This window comes from Sturnus vulgaris, unplaced genomic scaffold, assembly GCF_052056855.1.
Source record: "Sturnus vulgaris isolate bStuVul1 unplaced genomic scaffold, bStuVul1.hap1 Scaffold_84, whole genome shotgun sequence".
NCBI lineage: Eukaryota > Metazoa > Chordata > Aves > Passeriformes > Sturnidae > Sturnus > Sturnus vulgaris.
This window is the reverse complement of record NW_028276728.1, coordinates 875104-894200: the sequence shown is the minus strand read 5'-3', so window position 1 is coordinate 894200 and position 19097 is coordinate 875104. Positions and strand designations below refer to the sequence as shown.

Here is a 19097-nt window from a genome sequence, read left to right as displayed (position 1 = left end):
GCCCTGTGCTCCTCTGTGCTGCCCTGTGCTGCCCTGTGCTGCCCTGTGCTGCCCTGTGCTCCTCTGTGCTCCTCTGTGCTGCCCTGTGCTGCTCTGTGCTGCTCTGTGCTGCCCTGTGCTGCTCTGTGCTCCTCTGTGCTGCCCTGTGCTGCTCTGTGCTGCTCTGTGCTGCCCTGTGCTGCCCTGTGCTCCTCTGTGCTGCCCTGTGCTGCTCTGTGCTGCCATGTGCTTCTGCAGGTGCATTCCACAGCCCACAGCTCAACTCCATCCCATCCCTTCCCAGAAATACAGGTTAGAAAGAAGGGACAGACAAGATTTGTATGTTACCGTATGGACTAGAAATCCTGAATATTAGAATATAAAGTGTATAAACCATAATAGTAGTAGTAATGCTAAGGCTTGAAGACTGCAGTCCCCAGAGTAGGCCCTGGGAAACTAACTTAAGAATGTGCTGTGCTGAGAGCATGCAGAACCGTTAGTGATAAGGTTAAAGTATAAACATAAATAAAATACTGGTGGTGGGCAGTGGCATAAGAGAGAGATTGAGGGGGAGAACACTATAGTCCTAAGGCAGTGGCGCCAGAGAGAGATTGAGGAGGAGAACACTATAGTCCTAAGATAAGCAACCATGTAGGATTTATGACGCCAAAATGCTATCTTCAAGGTGAATGTATCTACAGAAGAATGTGTACTTCTGCACATAAACCATTTGTAAAAAGGGTATAAAAAACCCTCTAAAAAGGGAACCAGCGGGATCCTGACTTGGGACGCGAGTCCGCAGGTCCCCGGGCCCTGAATAAAGCACCGCATAAACTGACACTCTGTTAGTTTGTGTTTTACTTGGGGTTTCGGGCAGCAGGCTCACCTGCAAAGTGAGTGTAGGCTGTGTCCTGCAGGCAGGTGCCACAGCCAAAGTCCATCAGTTTTGCCTGCCCGGTGGCCAGGTCAGCCAGGACATTCTGTGGTTTGATGTCCCTGTGCAGGACCCCGCAGCTGGTGCAGTGCCACACGGCCTCCAGCACCTGCCGGAACAGCTCCTGAATCACCTCCTCGGACAGGAGCCCCCGTGTCCGAATGAAATGCTGCAGGTCCTGACACTGTTCCAGGTGCTCCAGCACCATCACGATGTTGTTGGGGAGCTCAAGCCACTCCAGTAGCTGGATGACACCAGGGAATTCAGTGGACACCTTGTCCAACAGCACGATCTCCAGGGGTGCCCTGGTGCCGTCGGGCTGCTGGAGGACCACGATGCCGTCAGCGGGGCTGATGCTGTGCCAGGGCTCGGGAACCCTCACCCAGCCTGGGATGCTCTGCTGGCACCACGCCCGCTCTCTCTCGAGGCGTCCTGGCAGCTTCAGCCCTGCCGGGGCTCGGCTCATCCCTGCCCGGCACGTCCCGGCTTCTCCCGCTGGCCTCGCTCACTCACCAGCTCGCCCCAGTGCTGGACGCAATTCCGTGGCACCCTTTTGATGGCCACCTGCAAGCCAAGGGCAGCAGCGGGCTGAGCTCCCGCCCACCCTGCCGAGCCCCATCCTCCTTCTCCCGCGCCCTCCTCCTCCTCCTGTGCCCCCGCCGGCCCCGCCGCTCCCCGGGCGCCGTCCGAGAGCCGCGTCGCCGCCCAGACGCTGCCGAAGCCCCAGCAGCGAACCCAGCCGGTTCTGCTCCTTCAGGCCCTGCTGCGCCTTCCCTGCCGGCGAGACGCGGCTGTCAGCGCTCGGCCCGGGGCCAGGAACGGCCCCCGAGCGCCCCTCAGCCGCCCGGGCCGGGAGGCCCCAGGCGTTCGCTCTGTGGAGCGGGACAGCGGCGGAGCTCAGGCCGGGGCAGCCGCAGCGGAGGCGGCGGGAGCGGCAGTGCCCTGTGTGTCCTCCGCGGGCCCCGGGAGGAGCCGGGGCCGGGGCCGGGCCGGGCCAGGCGGAGCCAGAGGGAGGCGATGCCGCCCCAGCCCCAGGCACTGATGCCCGCCCAGCAGCGGCACCGCCAGTACGGGCAGAGCCGGGCGGAGGCGAGACCGCGGCGGGACGGACGGGACGGGGACGGGGCCAGGGCAGCCCCGCCTGGGGCCAGGAGCATGGCCCGGCCCGGAATAAGAAGAGGGACGCCGGGGAGCTGGGAGGTGGCAGGGGTAGAGCAGAAACAAAAAGCGGGAGAGGATGTGGGACAGCGGGAAAGGGAGATGAGGAACAAGAGAAGGGACGCAGAGGGTCTCTGGAATCGCTGCTCTTCTGCCGCTGCCAAAGAGCCAGGAGCGTTTATCCACGTATCCGTGTGTCCATTCCCCATGTGTTTCTTCCCCGTGTGTTCGTTCCCCGTGTGTCCTTTCCCAGTTCTGCCCCTCGTGCCCCATAGCCGAGCCCCGCTCCCCTAGGGGCAGCACGGGCCTCTCCGCTTCTTCCTCTCACACTCACGCCAAAAACACCGTCTTGTGTAGCTTCTTCCTCACTAGCTTCGCTCTTCTATTTCTGGCAATCTTGCAACTTGTCCCTCGTGCTCGCATGCCCCGGGCGCTATCCCGCCCGCTCGCCCCGCGCTGCAGTCTGTTCCTCACAAGCAAGCAAAGCGCTGTCCGCACTTTCCCCTGGAGCAGAGCAAAGTGCCGAAGGAGGAGCCTGCCAGCGCCAGGCAGAGCCAGCCCCGTGGGAGGGCAGAGCAGCACATGAGGAGCGAGACATGCAGCCCTTGCGGGGCAGCGCTGCTCTCCGGCCGCTCGGGGTGGGCAGCGGCTGTTCCTATTTTCTTGTTCAGTTCCGAGTGAAAATTGGAGACTGCCGAAAGGAGGATTAAAATAAAAGGATCAAACTGCTATTTTTGCCCAGTTAGGATGCCAGTCTGATATAGCAGCTCAGCTTTCAGCTGCCTGCCTCCTCCCTGCCAATCCAGCCCTTTCAACCTGGAGCAAAGGCCCTCTCTGCAAAGAAACTGCTGGCTACTTTATTTGTCCTGCTGTTCATCGACACAGCTAGAAAAGCACACTAGTTTGGATCCTGAACCTGTCAAAACACGTGAACTTTGCCATATTAAGTCAAGACACAGAGCCTTGACCCCTGCACAATATCCTAGGAATCACCTTTGTTGCTGCTGTGTATTGTCACTGCTGAGGGTGAAATACTGTGAGAGCACATGCCCTGTCTCTAGATCCCATAGCTGACCAAAGCACTATGCTCTAAAATCTTGCATTTGCAGGTTTTTGGTGTCTCCAGCATTGCTTTCAAAGCCAAAAAGGGAAAAGGCAAACTGTGTGTAGCTAATGATAGTGCAGAGTGCATGAAACTTGCTAAGTCCTAGGTGTTCAAGATAAGATCCGTTTGGAATGACTGTGATGTAGAACCAGTGCAACACAGAAAAAGGAAGCATATAAGGAAAGGAATTAATAGTATATGTGAACATCTTGGGTTGTTTCTTTCCATTTTCATTTCACTTCTGGAAAGCTCTTCTTCTTCTCGAGAATCTTCTCCACAGAGATGTTTTCTCTTTCCAAGAACCTTTCCTGGAGAACGAGGTGCAGCTCCTGTCACAAGATGTTCCACCAACTGCAGCTTCTCTTGGCTTTCCACACTGTGAGTGCAGCACGATTTTGGCAGCAAAGCAGGATAAATGTTTTGAGAACTTAACAACTTGTCCTTTCTTTTCCTTGTGGGCTGGGGAGTTGTGCCATGGGTAAGGTTTTCATTGTTACTCTTCTAACCTAAGAAAACAGGAGGTGGTACCAGGAGGTGGAATTGTTAGGGAATGCAACCCTGACTGAATGCAGGGAAAGGATCTCCAGAGCCTGGAGCCAGAAGTGGAGAGTTGTGTGATAATCATTCCAACACCCCGATGGACTTCTTGACAGTGATCTAGAACATGAAAATGGGCTGACAGAGGGAGTTGGTTTCTGTGTTCAGTTTAGCTGATTCTACATCTCTTGCACTGGTGTAAATCAAGAGTACCATCAGTTCATGATAAGCACCAGAACAAGCTGGACCTCTCTGAGGAGATGACTGAAAGAACCTGAAAAGGAGAAATGCAGGGAATGAACTTTGTCTGTAAGAGCGGTAATTGTTTTTCCTAAAAATTTCCAATTTGTTCCCTCTGCTTTTGTCCTTTATAGCAAGGCTACTTGCATCCCAGATTCCCCATGAGAAGCCTGAGCTTGTGGAAGTGCCTGAAAGATGCCGTGTTCCTCTGCAGGGACACTCAGGCTGAAACAGGAGCCTGAGGCCTGTGTGGGGAAGCCTCCTGGGAGCTGGAATTTGTGCCGTGCTGGGAGAGGAGGAGCAGGGGGAGAAGGCTGGGCGCTGTGTGGCAGGAGCAGGAGGTTTGGGCTCAGGACATTCCGCCTGCGCCGCTGCCCCGCAATGGGCGGCCGTGCCCGGGGCTCTGGGCCTGGCCCCGCGTGCGCTGAGCTCCCGACACTGCGGGAGCTGCCCGGGCTGGGCTCAGGATCCCGCTGGGGCTGGGCAGCAGGCTGGGCTCCCACTGGCATCAGCAGCAGCTGGAAATACCTCTGGGCATCTCCATTTCCTGCTGCTGGGAAGAAGGAACAGTGAAGCTAGTCAAGAAGTTCTGGTTTCTCTTTGTCCTGGTGGATTTTTTCATTTTATTTGACGCTCTAGAGGCAATTTGTGTAATGGCCTCTGTCAGCTGATCCTATTTCGGCAGCACCAGCAACAGAGCTGTGTTTCAGTGCTGCAAATGTGGCCTGTGTGGCTTTAATTCTCCTTGACTTTGTGCTCAGGGCCTTGTGAGATCGGCTGCTCATGATGCCTGCAATAAATAGCCTGAGTTCCCTGTCACAAAGCACTCTGGGTAGCACTTATCGAAAAAGGCATTTGCAATATTAAGGATAAAATTTAAGTGGTAAACAGAAGAGGGGCAAGAGCAGGCATGATCTACAGTTCTCAAGGCAAAGGCAACAACAGCCTCCTGCTGTCAGCTCAGGGTGAGTAAAAGAGGGCTGAAAGCAGCGCTGGGACCCGACCCTTTCTTTCTCTGCAGGCTGGGTCAGGGCAGCACAGGCGGGCCCTGAGGAATCAGGGCTGGGTGTGGGTGATTGTTGCTGTACTCCAGAATTGCCCTGGACAAAGGCCTTGGAAGCCAAGGCAGGAGCAGGTGGGAAGGGGCCGGCGCTGCTGCTGCTCCTGCCCGGGAGCCCCGGCTGGGCCGGGCCGGCGCCCACTGCGCTGCGGCTGCTGCTGCTGCCAGAGCCGGGCGGGACTCGGGGACAGGGAATGGACACGGGGGGACAGCAAAGGCCTTGGGGGCTGCAGGGATGTTGGTGCTGGGGCAGCGCCAGCACAGAGCTTCAGCCTGCAATGAACCCCGAGGGAAACGCTGGGGAAAGGCTCCATTTCAGCCTTTCTTGACTCATTGCTGTGAAAGGACTGAAATAAAAGGGGAACAAGCAGGGCCCGACCCCTTCTCCTTTGGGAGGAGCCATGAGGGGCTGTGAGGAGCCATGAGGGGCCGTGAGGGGCCATGAGGGGTCAGGAGGGGCTGTGAGGGGCCATGAGGGGCCATGGGAGGCCAGGCACCTCATGGAACAAAGGGTCCATTGTAACACTGTGGAAGCAAGGAGATTGTTTGCTAAAGGTCATGGAACTAAAAGTCCATTGTGACATTGTGGGGCCTCAGGGAACCATGGAGACCAGTATGGCACTTCAAGACCCACTGGAACCAAGGGGCCATTGTGACACTCCAGGGCCTTGTATAACCAAGGGGTCATTGTAGCACGTCAGGGCCTCATGGAATCAAGGGGATCGTAGTGACACTGTGGGGCTCTATGGGGACACTCTCAGTCTGTGAAACCAAGGATACCATTGTTACACATTGTGACACCAAAGGGCCCTTGTGAACTGCAGGACCTTGTGGAACCCATGAGACCATTGTGACATGGCAGGGCCTCACGGAACCAAGGGGCCATTGTGACAGTACAGGGCTCCATGGAACTAAGAATTCATGTCACAGAGAGTGGCCCAATGGAATCAAGGTGCCATTCCATACTTCAGGGCTTCATGGAACCAAGGTGCCATTGTGAGACTGCAGAACCAAAAGAGACCATTGTGACACTGTGGGGCCTCATGGAATCCTGGAGACCATTCTGACACTTTGGGTCCCATGGAAGCAAGGGGCCATTGTGACACCACAGGGCCTCCTGGATCCAAGGCAACCATTGTGACACTGGAGGGTCTCATGGGCACAAGGGGCCACTATATGACACTATGGGTCTCCATGGAAGCAAGGGGACAGTGACACAGCCAGGCCTTGTGGAAGCAAGGGGCCATTCTGGCATGTGCAGTCCCATGGAACCAAGGAAACCATTTTGACACTGCAAGGCCTCATGGAAGCAAGGGACCATTGTTCCACAGCAGAGCCAAGGAGACCATTGTGATACTGCTGGGCCTCATGGACACAAAGATCTGTTGTGATGCTATGGGGCCTCATGGAACCAAGGGAGAATTGTGATGCTGCAGGGTCCCTAGGATCCAAGAACATGGAACAGATCTGGTTAACTTGGCCTCCTAAGGGCCACCTGAGTGGTCCAGCTAACACTGGAATGTTGAGGGTCGCTTCTCATCTGCCCTTAAAAACTTGGCATTCAATGCTTTCCTTCCTGTGGGAAAGAGATGTCCTTTAAATCCATGGCTTCATGGCCAAAACTAGGATTCCTCCTCCAAATTTGATTATGTCCTTGGATTGTTCCCATATGAAACCTGCCAGGATAGAAAGCTCTGTCTGGCCTTGGTCTCTTGGGGGCCACCTTACATCTGCTTTTAAAATACTGAAAGGCCTTGCTTTTCTTCCCATGGAGAAAAGCATCTTTCACGTTCAGGGCTCCATGGTCAAAATTGAGATTCTGCCTCCAAAATTCCTTATAACCAAGGATAGCTCCCAGACAAAACTGTCAGATTCCCTTGGCTTCCTAGAGGGACAGATCTCATCTGCCTTTGAAACACTGGGGTGTCTGCCTTTTCCTTCCTATGGAGAAGAATTGTCATTCCAATCCAGGGATCCACAGCTGAAATGGAATTCCACACGCAGAACTCCACAAATATCCAAGAGTTGCTTTCAGACAAAAGATGCAAGGACAGACAGGTCAGGTTTGTCTTGGCCTCTGGTGAGTGATTCTGATCCGCCTTCAAAGCCCTGGGGTTCTGTGGTTTCCTCCCTACAGAAAAGAACTGTCATTCATGTCCAGGTACCCATGGCCTCAAGCACATGTGCACTGTATAGGGATCAAGTTCTCTGCTTAGTGGAGTGGAGTCTGAGGACAGCAGAGGAGAGCCCTGGGAGTGTTTCAAGGACGGTTTCAAAGATGGTGGATCCTATGGAAATAGTAGAGAATTCCCTGAAAAAGAAAGAATTAATGCCAGGTGCTGCTGGGGAGGTCCAGACTGAACCCAAGGAGCAAGGAAATTCTCTCCCAGGGCAGGGCTGTGGTGCAACGTGTCCCCCAGAAGGAGTCTGGAGCAGCCCAAGGCTCTGTGTGTCCAGGCAGAGGCAGGCAGGAGGCAGAGCTGTCAGCAAAGGAAGGGGCCAGCGAGGTGGGGCAGCCGGGGGATGACGACAGCCTGCAGGGACAGAGGCGCAGGGCATGGACACCGTAGGACAGCCTGGGCTGCAGAGGGCACAGGGATGGGCAGCAGCTGAAAGGCCCTGACACAGCCAACTCCTGCAGCACTTGGGCCATGCAGGCTGGCCCTGGGCCTGAGGCCAGCAGGGGACAAGTGAGCCTTGCTGTGCTGGGGCCTCATTGCCTCCTTGTCCCTGCTCAGCAGCCTGGCAGGGGCCGCCCCATGGTGCTGCCCTTGGCATTGCACATGGCCAGAGCCCAGTGGGCCGGGAAGAGCCCTGAGCAATGAGGGAGGGACAGGATCTGCCTTGCCAGGGGCTGGGGCTCAATAAGACAAAATATTTAATATTGAATTAGAAACATAAATATCTCTGTTGACAGTGTTTTATTGGTTAATAAATCCTGAAAAGCCAGTGAAAACATAAGTTTTGTGATTTCTAAGCCATGCTGTGAACATCTGTAAGACCACCTTACCCTTTCTGCCTGAATAGAAAATAAAAAACATAAGCTACACTTTCTAAAGGAACTCAGAAGTCCCATCTCTGTGCTTCACTTGGAAAAAGAAAAAATCCCCATCAAAATTGTAATGTAAAAAAAATAAGCTCACACTTTAAAAATATATTAAAAAAACAATAAACCCACACTTTAAAAATATAACATAAAAAGAATAAAGCCACACTTGGGGACACTTTCTCAGTCATGTCCCTCAGTGGGATCCATTAGAACTTCAGGAAACTTTGGACTTTGAAATCTTCAGAGGTTTCTTTTCCTCCTTTACCCTATTTTTGCCTACCTGACATCATTGTCATCAATTTTCTGCCCTAATTCAACCCTTGGGAGACTTTCTCCTTCATGTTTATCAGTAGGACTCACTAAAAGTAAGAGGAACTTTGGAGTTTGAATCTGACTTTGAATTCTTGAGAGGTTTCTTCAGCCTCCTCTCAGGGACTGATGTTCAGGGACTCAGCCCCAACCCCGAGAGGGTCATTAAAGTCCTTGTGCTGTGTCTGTGCTGCTGAGCTGGGCTGGGCTCCTGGCAAGGGCAGCACTGCAGAGAGAGAGCCAATCTTTCCAAAATATTATTTGGAGCTCCTTGGCAGCACCAAATGCACCACGGGGCTCACTGGGATCAAGCAAGTCCTGACAAACCATGGCTCTGCCTTGATTTCCATCTGGTCCAGTGCAGTTCACTATGATGGTTTTCAGCTCCAGTTATGGAGGAATATTTCAAAGAGCTGCTAAGATGTACACATTCCTATTTTCAAGGGTGTATTTTATTACTCTTCTCTTTACAGATGAGATGATTGCAGCATTCTGTGATTGATATTGTCAGGTCTGGCCTGCTCAGAGAAGCTGTGCCTTGAGGTCTGACCCAGTGTAGATAACCTTGCTCCACATTCCCCAACCCCATCCTGTCTGTCCTCACTCACCTGGCACCTGCTTTGCTTGGAGAACTGACTGCACTCAGCCAAACAGGTGTTTTCTTCCTTCTCTTTTTTTGAAGCAATCTAAAACTCCTGGATTTCCACATTACAAACAGACACCTTCCCTTAGCTTGTGCCAGCCCAAGGTGGACCATGCAGGTTCCCTTTCCCCAAGGCAGAACTCTGCAAGGAGTATTTTAAACCCCTGGACTCCCTGTTTCCACAAGTCCTTACTGTTGTCATCATAAACACTTGGTTCTGTGAGGTTCCATACTGTCACAGTGGAGATTTGGGTCCATGGTGTCACAATGCTCTTTTTGGTTCCATCAGGCCTTGATCTGTCACAATGGACTTTTGGTTCCATGAGGTTCTGTACTCAACAATGGTCTCTGGAGTTCCAAAGTGTCACAGCAGACCCTTGGTTCTATGAGGTTCATTGGTGTCACCATGGTCTCCTTGGTTCCAGGACCCACCACAATGTCACAACAGAGCCTTGGTTCCATGAGGTTCCTGCAGCAGGTCTTCCCCTATGGCCCAGCAGAGCTCATCTGTTCTGTCCATCAGCTGGGACATCACTCAGGACTTCTTCCCCCTCTCAGGAATTGCTGAGATAACCCAGGCCGGACATCTGTCCTGTCCTGAGTTCTCTCTGGTGCCAGGGAGGTGGAATTCCCAGCTGACCATGAACATCTTGCCTTGAGAGCAGACTGAAGGGAGATGAGCCTTGAATTTCTGAGGGACACACACTTCACTTTACAAACTAGAAAAGCTACACAAAACTTTCACCAAGCAGAAATCTTCTGCATAGTCCCTGGAAACAGGTAGGGCTTCTCTCCCAATTCTGGATGCATCTTTGTGGTTCCTTTTCTGGGAGCTGAGTGAAAGGGCTCCATGTGTACTCCCTCATCAGTTTGGTGCTGAGTTACATTGACTCCTGAGCTCTGCTATTTCTTCACTAGCTATAATATAGGGAACTTGATTGTGCACTGTGTTTGTATCTACCTGTACTTCTTTTGTTTATCCTGTGCAGTCAGTAGTCCATTTAAAGTCTCTTGTCTGTTAATCTTGAGTCCATTCAGTGAATAATTCATTTTATAATAGACCTAATCAGCCATTCTAAAGAACATGAGAGCAACAGAAATTTGGGGTGCAGGTCACCTGAAGCAGAGCTACTGCCAGAAACCTGAGTATAAGGCAGGACTTCCACTCTGTTCAAAACATTGTATTTAAAAACAAAAACGAGAATATCTTTTTTACCATCTATTCTCTTCATGATTATACATTGATATCAGCAATCTACAATTGATATTGATCCCAAGAACCTCCTAATGCAGTCTGAACAGAGATGAAAATCAAGACCCTTTATGGCTGACAATCAATCACACTTTGTCCTTGCCCCTACCCCACCATTTCCCTCATCCAACCCCTTGGACTCAGAGCAGCCTTGTGCAAATCTGAGCTTTCTCCACCCCACGCTTTGAAGCAAAAATCAAATGGTTCAGAGCTTAGCTGAGGGATAGAAGCTGTACGTATCATGATTAGAGTAAAAGCATGCAGAAAGTGATTCCATGAGGTCCCACACTCTCACATAACCCCTTAGTTCCATGGGCCCTGCAGTGTCACAAGGGTCTCCTTGGTTCAGGGGTGCCTGTGGCAGGACGTCCACCCACCCCTACCACAGACAGTTGGTGCATAAAGAGATAACCCGGGCTGAGAGACCCAGCAAGGGATCATCTCTGGGGCCAAAAGGGCTCAGGCCTCAGCTCAGAATCAACATCTTAGTCTGGAAAGCAGATGTAGGAAGAGATAAAAGAAATATTCTTGACTGAGAGACACTGTTTTACAAACTGTAAAAGACATACGAGTTATCACAGAAGCAGAAGCCACCACACGCACACCCTGGAGGTGTAAAGGGCTTCTTCTTGTAGTTTGCACACAGATTCCACAGTAACTTCCCTGGGGATTGAGGGAAAGGATCTTGATGTGAGACTCCACCAACAATTGGATGGTAAGATACAATGAATCCTAAGTTATATTAAGTCTTGGCTAGCTGCAATATTAAGAGGTACATTTAACCTCATGTAGTATATACCTGCTAGAAGTCTCTTTTTGTCCTTATTCCTGTGTAGTATTAATTTAAGTCTTTTATCTGTTAGTTTTCTGTCTATTAAATAAAAATTCATTCTATAATAGACCGAATCAGCATTTATTAAAGATATTGCAAATGAGAGTGAATTTTTGGGTGCTGACCACCTCAATAAAGACACTGCCTGCTGCCAGAGGCCTGGGCAAAGGGCAGGGACTTACCTAAACCCCCACAATTGCCCCTGGTAACCGTGCCACACAGTGCCACAACTACCCCTTGGCCCAACAGTGCCCTGTAGTGTCACAATGGACTCCTTGGTTCCATGGGGCTACAAAGTGTCACAATGGCCCCTTTGTTCAATGAGGCCTGTTGTGTCACAGTATCTCCATGATTCCATAAGGCTCTGCAATGTCACAACAGACCATTGGTTCCATGACAACCCAAAGTGTCACAGTGGCCTCTTGGTCCCATTGAGCCTCACAGTGTCACTAAGTTCCCCTTGGTTTCACAAGGCCCTGCAGTGCCACAATGTCCTTTGTTTAGACGAGGCCCCACAGTGTCATCATGACCTCCATGGTTCCATGAGGCTCCACTGCTTCAAAATGGTGCCATGATGCCCTGTAGTGTAACAAAGGTCTCCTTGGTTCCATGATGTCAGAATGGACCCTTCATCCCATGGAGCCTCACAGTGTCACTGTGGTCCCCTTGATTCCATGAGGCCCTGCTGTGTTACAATGGCCCCTTGGTTGAACAAGGCTCTGCAGTGTCACAATGGTCCCTTGGATCCAGTGGGTCCCAAAGAGTCACCATAGTCTCCATTGTTCCACGAGGCCCTGCAGTGTCATAATGGACCTTCATTTCCATAAAGGCCTGCTGTGACACAATTGGCCTCTTGGTTCCATGAGGCTTGGCACAATCAGAATGGGCCCTTTGTTTCATGGAGCACCACAGTATCAGAATGGACCCCTTGGTTCCACAGAGTCCCCAAGTGTAACAATGGACCCTTTGTTCCATGAGGTTCTGCAGTGTCACCATGGACTCCATGGTTCTGTCAGGCCCAGGTGTGTCACAATGGCCCCTTGGTTCCATGAAGCCTTTCTCTGTTACAATGGAATTTTGGTTCCAGGAGTTTCTGTGGTGTCACAATGGTCTCCATGGATCTGCACTATCACAGTGGACCATCAGTGCCATTGGACTCTGCTGTGACCAAATGGATTTTGGTTCCATGCAGCCCCACAATGTCAAAATGGTCCCTTGGTTCCATGGGATTCTGCTGTGTCAAAATACATCCTTTGTGCCATGAGGTTCCACAATGTCACAGTTGACTCCTTGGGTGTGAGTCCACATCGCCACCAAATCTTCAAAATATCACAATAAGACTCCTTAACACTAATCTGGTCTTAAATAGGGCATCATTTATTCAGGCCTGAGGTCCAGCAGGGGAAAACATCAAACCTTATATAGACATATGATGCCAAAAGCATGTTGCTCATATGCAGTTGCTACATGTGTATTAGAATTTACCCATTTCCAAGAAACCCAAACCAAGTTCCCACATTCAGTCCTTGTTTTTTCTATCACTGCAGCCTTGAGCCAGATGTCTTCTTCTCTTCCAAACATCCTTGCAGGGAAAGCAGCCCCTCAATTACCTTCGTTCTCTACTAAATTGCACAGGCACAGTAAAACTTGAATAAACGTTTTTGGTATTAAGGCCAAGGCTTTGTGTGTCCAGGCAGAGGCAGGCAGGAGGCAGAGCTGTCAGCAAAGGAAGGGGCCAGCGAGGTGGGGCAGCCGGGGGATGACGACAGCCTGCAGGGACAGAGGCGCAGGGCATGGACACCGTAGGACAGCCTGGGCTGCAGAGGCCACAGGGATGGGCAGCAGCTGAAAGGCCCTGACACAGCCAACTCCTGCAGCACTTGGGCCATGCAGGCTGGCCCTGGGCCTGAGGCCAGCAGGGGACAAGTGAGCCTTGCTGTGCTGGGGCCTCATTGCCTCCTTGTCCCTGCTCAGCAGCCTGGCAGGGGCTGCCCCATGGTGCTGCCCTTGGCATTGCACATGGCCAGAGCCCAGTGGGCCGGGAAGAGCCCTGAGCAATGAGGGAGGGACAGGATCTGCCTTGCCAGGGGCTGGGGCTCAGCCCTTGGCCCTTTGGATTCCTGAAACACATCCAGGTTTGCTCAGCATCAGAGACATCTTTCCCTTCTTTGTCCCCACCTGTGATCACTGCCTCCAGCTGCAACTGGAACCTGGGGACACTTCCTGAGTCATGTCCCTCACTGAGACTCATTAAAACTTCAAGAAACTTTGGAGTTTGAAGCTGACTTTGAGTTCTTGAGAGGTTGCCAAAGCTCCCTCTCAGGGACTGATGTTCAGGGACTCAGCACCAAAGCCCTGAGAGGGTCATTAAAGTCCTTGTGCTGTGTCTGTGCTGCTGAGCTGGGCTGGGCTCCTGGCACAAAGGCAGCTCCTCTTGGCAACCAAGAAAAGCTTCAAAAAGACATTTCTGCTGAGGAGCAGCTCCTCTCCCAGCCCAGCAGGGCTGAGGGCACTGCCTGCAGGCACTGAGGGGACAGGAGCCAGGCACAGACAGGCCAAAGGCAATCGGGACTGGGAAGACATTGAGCTGAGACTGCACTTGGGGAAACATCTTCACAGCCCTGGACATGGTGAGTGTGTGGGTGCAGGGCAATGTCCCCTGTGCTCCTGGAGGGATCTCCTGGTGCCAGCACAGCCCACAGCCTGGAGAATGTGTCAGGAGCACTCTCTCAGTTTCTCTGAGACAGAGGAGGAGGAGGAGGAGGAAGATGAGGATGTGCTGCAGAGCGGGGCTGCCCTGGGCACCGTCAGAGGGACAGGGCAGGACGGCTCCTGCTGCCAGGGACGGCTGCAGGGGCTGAAGCTGGGGCTGCAGCCAGGGCTGCCCAGGGCTGTCCTGCACAGCAGCTCCTGCAGCCCTCAGGGCTCTTGGCCAGCCCAGGCCATGTGCCACCTGCCAGGGACAGCTCTCAGCCTGCCTGGCAGCTCCCCATGGACTGTGGGGAGAAGTTGGAGGTGCAAGGAGCCACCCCCATCAGGGCAGATTCCTCCTGCTGTGGAGATGGTGCTGCATGGCCAGGGCTGCTCTCAGCTTTCTCCTCAAGGCAAGGCAAAGGGGCTGTCAGCTGTGTCTGTGTCACTGACACTCCTGCACTGTCCCACTGGCCATCAGCACATCTGCCTCCCATCTCCCTCACAAAGTGCCTCCTCTCCCTCCTGTGCCTACAGACAGCAGCAGCAGCACCTTGGCTTGCAGCATCTCAGTTTGTGTGAGCTGCCCTTAAGGCCCTGCTGGCAGGGAGATGGCCCTGGGCAGTGCCCTGTGCTGGCAGGGGTGTGCAGGGCAGAGCTGAGCCCCCAGGGCTGGGCTGGGATCTGGGCGCAATGGCAGGGACAAGGCTTGGATAGAGAGAAAGAGCTCCCAGTAGGCACAACTGCAGGCAGCAGAGAGCCAAAGCAGACCAGGGTATCCCTCAAAGTTCGGCTGCATGAGGACAGAGAGAAGGGTTTGGAGAAAACAATTTTTAAGCATGAGTTGTCAAAAAGTCCACTTTATTTTCAAATATGTTTTAACTGAGGTCACCCTGAAATAGTGGCAGGTGTAATGAGCAAACGGCACCTGTGTGTCACCAGCAGGTCTGAATGCAGTGGGGCACAGGGAGCCCTGTTTCCTCTCTGGGCTTCCCAGTGTTCAGTCTGAGAAAATGCTGAAGATGAGGCAGTAACTCAGCAGCAAAAAGCTGAACTCAAAAATAAAAAGAAAAAGGAAAGTGAAATTTCCCCAAAGAGAATTTTCAGTGAATATGTAAGAAAATAGCATAGGATTCACCAATGGAAACCTGCCCCAGCTTGTCAATGTTTTCTTTCAACAGTCCACCATGCCCAGAGTGAAGAAATGTCCAACAGCAGCTCCATCAGCCACTTCCTCCTGCTGCCATTGGCAGACACGCGGCAGCTGCAGCTCCTGCACTTCTGCCTCTTCCTGGCCATCTCCCTGGCTGCCCTCCTGGCCAACGGCCTCATCATCAGCGCCGTAGCCTGCGGCCACCACCTGCACACCCCCATGTTCTTCTTCCTGCTCAACCTGGCCCTCAGCGACCTGGGCTCCATCTGCACCACTGTCCCCAAAGCCATGCACAATTCCCTCTGGGACACCAGACACATCTCCTACTCAGGATGTGCTGCTCAGGTATTTCTCATGTTCTTCTTTTTTGGAGCAGAGTATTTCCTCCTGACCATCATGTGCTACGACCGCTACGTGTCCATCTGCAAACCCCTGCACTACGGGACCCTCCTGGGCAGCAGAGCTTGTGCCCACATGGCAGCAGCTGCCTGGGCCAGTGGCTTTCTCAATGCTCTGCTGCACACGGCCAATACATTTTCCCTGCCCCTGTGCCATGGCAATGCCCTGGGCCAGTTCTTCTGTGAAATCCCACACATCCTCAAGCTGTCCTGCTCAAATTCCTACCTCAGAGAACTTGGACTTCTTGTGCTAAGTGCTTTTCTATATTTTGGTTGTTTTGTGTTCATGGTTTTCTCCTATGTGCAGATCTTCAGGGCTGTGCTGAGGATCCCCTCTGAGCAGGGACGGCACAAAGCCTTTTCCACCTGCCTCCCTCACCTGGCCGTGGTCTCCCTGTTCCTCAGCACAGGCACATTTGCCTACCTGAAGCCCCCCTCCATCTCCTCCCCATCCCTGGATCTGGCAGTGTCAGTTCTGTACTCAGTGGTGCCTCCAGCCCTGAACCCTCTCATCTATAGCCTGAGGAACCAGGAGCTCAAGGATGGCCTGAGGAAAATTATCATGAATGCTGTTCAGAAACAATAAACTGTTCATCTTCTGCATAGCTCTTGTTGTGTTAGATTCATGCTTAATTTGTGTCCTGTATTTTTTGCTGCTGACACTGTTGTTATACTATTGAGAATTTGTTTGCCCAGAAATCCTTTGCTGTACAATGTTTAATTCAGTGTTTGCCCTTCTAGCAAACCCAGAGACTGTATAACCCAGGAGCTATACTACCCATGTGCTTACACCAAATAAAGAACTCTGTATTGCCATGCTCCCCTGACACCTTTCCTCTCTGACTTCTCTGGAGCTGCAGGGTCGGTGCCTCTGGGCAGAGCTGGGGTGAAAAGGGAACCCCAGTGCTCCTCACTGCCTGGCAGCCCCAGGGCTTCTGCTCCAGAGCCTCCCCATCCTTCTCTTCCATACTCCCCTTCAAAGCCCCTGGGCTGGTTTAAGGCCTCAGGGCTCTCTCAGCTCAGTCCCAGTCCTGCTGTGTGACTGTCCAGGGACTGCAGGCAGGGACAGGCCGTGGGCACTGCAGGGACAGAGCTGGGCTCTGCAACAACATTTCCATCATGCAAGGGCATCTCCCCAGTGCAGGGCCTGAAAGCTTCAATTGCCTTCCCAGTTTGCTCTCATGGATGTTCCCGACACAGCGCCCTGGAGAGGAGAGCAGCAGTGACCAGCACAAGTGTGGCAGTGTTCAGGGTGGGGCTGTCCCAGCAGTGCCCTGGCAAAGCCAGCGCCGCTCCCAGCAGTGGCCTCTCACCCCAGGGCACAGAGGTTGTTCTTCCCTCCCTGGAGGGACATCAAGTGACCGGGTCAGGAGTCTGTGTTTGCAGTGCAGGGACATTGCACAGCCCTGAACATCCTGTGTGTGTGAGGGGACATGAAACCAGTGAACACAAACACCTTCAGCTGTTCTGGAGTTCCCAGAGAGTAACATCCCCTGGGAACCCCTGGATGCAGGGCTGGGATGAGCTCCTGTGCCCAGAGCTCCCTGTGTCCATCCCTCTGGCCGTGGGGCACCTCGGGCAGGGCACGGTGACACCCGCAGGGCTGAGTCCCGTGCCAGGCTCTGGCAGTGGCAGCAGAGCCCAGGGAGCCCCTGCCCATGCTGCAATGAACTCTGTGTGTGTGTGTGTGTGCGCCAGGGAAGGACTCGTGTCCCTGGACACCCCTGGGGCTGTGAGCAGGGTGTGAACTCGGGCTGTAGCCTCGGCTGCTCTCAGTAGCAGAGTGCAGCCCATGACACTTGGGACAGCCATGGTGCCACCCTGCTCTGCAGCACTGTGGCTCCTGCAGCCGCCTCTGTGCATTGCCCTGCCCCAGCTGTGCTACTTGCCGGCGCGATGGCTTCCAGGCGTGGTCACTGCCTGGTGTGCAGCAGGAAGCAGGTGAGAGCAACATGGCCCGTGGTGGCCCAAGCCACCTGACTCGTGGGTTCCTTGAGAGGGGGCTCTGAGCGCAAGGCTGATGGCTCCCTCTTGGCGATTTCCAGATGATGGAAGCCAAGCAGGTGAGGCAGAAGGCTGCCTTGCCTGAACAGACAACTTCTCTGGGAAAGAGCATGGAAAAGGAAGCAGTGTGCCCCGTGGAATCCAGGCCAGGAGAAGAATACACAGATGCCTCTTGTCACTGTAGGAAGAAATCTGGTGTGGTAAAAGCTCAAGTGGAGATGCAGGTGGCTAGAAATAAAAACGGGGGGGCACAATAACGAGTGTTTTATAACACATTAATGGGAAAAAACATTGTAGGAATGACATCGTCCCCTTCCAGGATGTGGATAGTCACTTCTCAAACAAGGACAGAGACACAGTACAGATGTTTCATGCCTTTTTTGCCTCTGTCTTCAACACTCATCCCACCCTTTGATGCCTTAAGTTTTAGCTTTTGTATTTTGCAAGTTCTGTACTGCCTTCGTGTGTAACTCTGAATTTCATATCAAGTTCTCTTCACAGTTTAGTCCGACAAAACAATCCTTTTCCAGCCTGAGAACCAAGGACACCACTGCAGCTTCAGGCCCAAGAGTGTAAACAACAGCGAACTGAAGAAAGCAATCTGGGAGGAAGGAACTTCATGACCTGAAGCTGTCATTGGACAATGAACCCCAAGAATGGAAATGGACCTAAACTTAGAAAAGTGTGAATACCTGTGACCGCTCCTCCACCTTGCGTCCATCCTGGGTAGAGCCACGGCCGGGCTCTTACACTGCCCAAGGTGTAACCTTCGAAGGCCTTTTAATAAACACCTCCTTGATTCCCTTAACACTGTCCAGCCTCTGTTCCCGGCAGCCTCTCCTAGGCATCGCCTTCCCAGTGGAAAACATTGCATCGTACCAAGGGACACTGCAAAGTCCTTGAAGATGGCAAGCCCTGCTCAGCAGAATGCAAACCACCCGCTGTGTTTGATCCACAGCATTCCCTTGCAAACGCAACACGTACCAGCTAATGAGAAGAAAGAAACTGTATGGCAGTCAAAACCAGAGCAGTGGGAGCACCATGAACGCTCCTTGGCAAATCCTGATTTATTTAGAGCAGAGGCACTGCAGATGTCAGTGAGCTGCTAACAAAAATCTCTTCCTGCCTTTGACAGCCAGTTCAGGAGAGCTCCCCAGAAACAGAGGAACTTCAACTCCTTTTGTCTCTGGAGGATCTACTTGGGCACAGAGTGGTGGGTGTTTCCAGTTGGGAACGCTGCAGCATCCTGGGAGCAGTGGGCTGGACACTGCTGGCACCAGCACTCCTCCTCACATGCCACGGGCTCCAGGGAGCGATTCATCGCAACGGGCTGAGCTCCTGTTCTTACTTCCAGGCTTCTCACTTCCAGGCTTTCTCTGGCCACGTGCATCTTCAGCCATGAGCCGCTCTGCGGATCCCTGCAGCGGGTGGGGCTGTGACGGCACAAAGGGGCTGAGCGCTGGCGTGAGGCAGGGCTGTGATGTGCTGGCCACAGCACTGTGACATCTCCATGCTGGCACTATATAAGACAGGCCAGCAGTCGCAGCTGCCAGTGCAGTCGTGATGGGACGTGCCAGAGCCATGGGTGATGGCGACGTGCCAATGACTGCGCTTCTCCTGCTGCTGGCCACTGCGGCTGTCTGCTGGGCCATTGGCCACTGGCAACCACGGTGGTGGCAGACAAGGAGACCAAAGAGGAGCAAGTGCCCCATGGTCCAGCCCAGAGGCTCAAGGAGGAACCCAGGAACCCCTG

General features: G+C 53.0%; 2 protein-coding genes across 2 annotated transcripts; one reads left to right on the top strand and one right to left on the bottom strand.

The window, feature by feature from the left end:
- Positions 1-836: 836 nt before the first annotated feature.
- Positions 837-2344, bottom strand: LOC148217426 (serine/threonine-protein kinase pim-1-like). Its single transcript, XM_088158622.1, has 3 exons — positions 2195-2344; positions 1427-1477; positions 837-1232 (listed from the first exon to the last, which is right to left on the bottom strand). Exons 1-3 carry the CDS (start codon positions 2342-2344, stop codon positions 837-839), a joined length of 597 nt encoding a protein of 198 aa, XP_088014748.1.
- Positions 2345-14993: 12649 nt separating this feature from the next.
- On the top strand, positions 14994-15926 carry LOC148217425 (olfactory receptor 14A16-like). Its single transcript, XM_088158621.1, has one exon. It carries the CDS (start codon positions 14994-14996, stop codon positions 15924-15926), a length of 933 nt encoding a protein of 310 aa, XP_088014747.1.
- The last annotated feature ends 3171 nt before the right edge of the window (positions 15927-19097 follow it).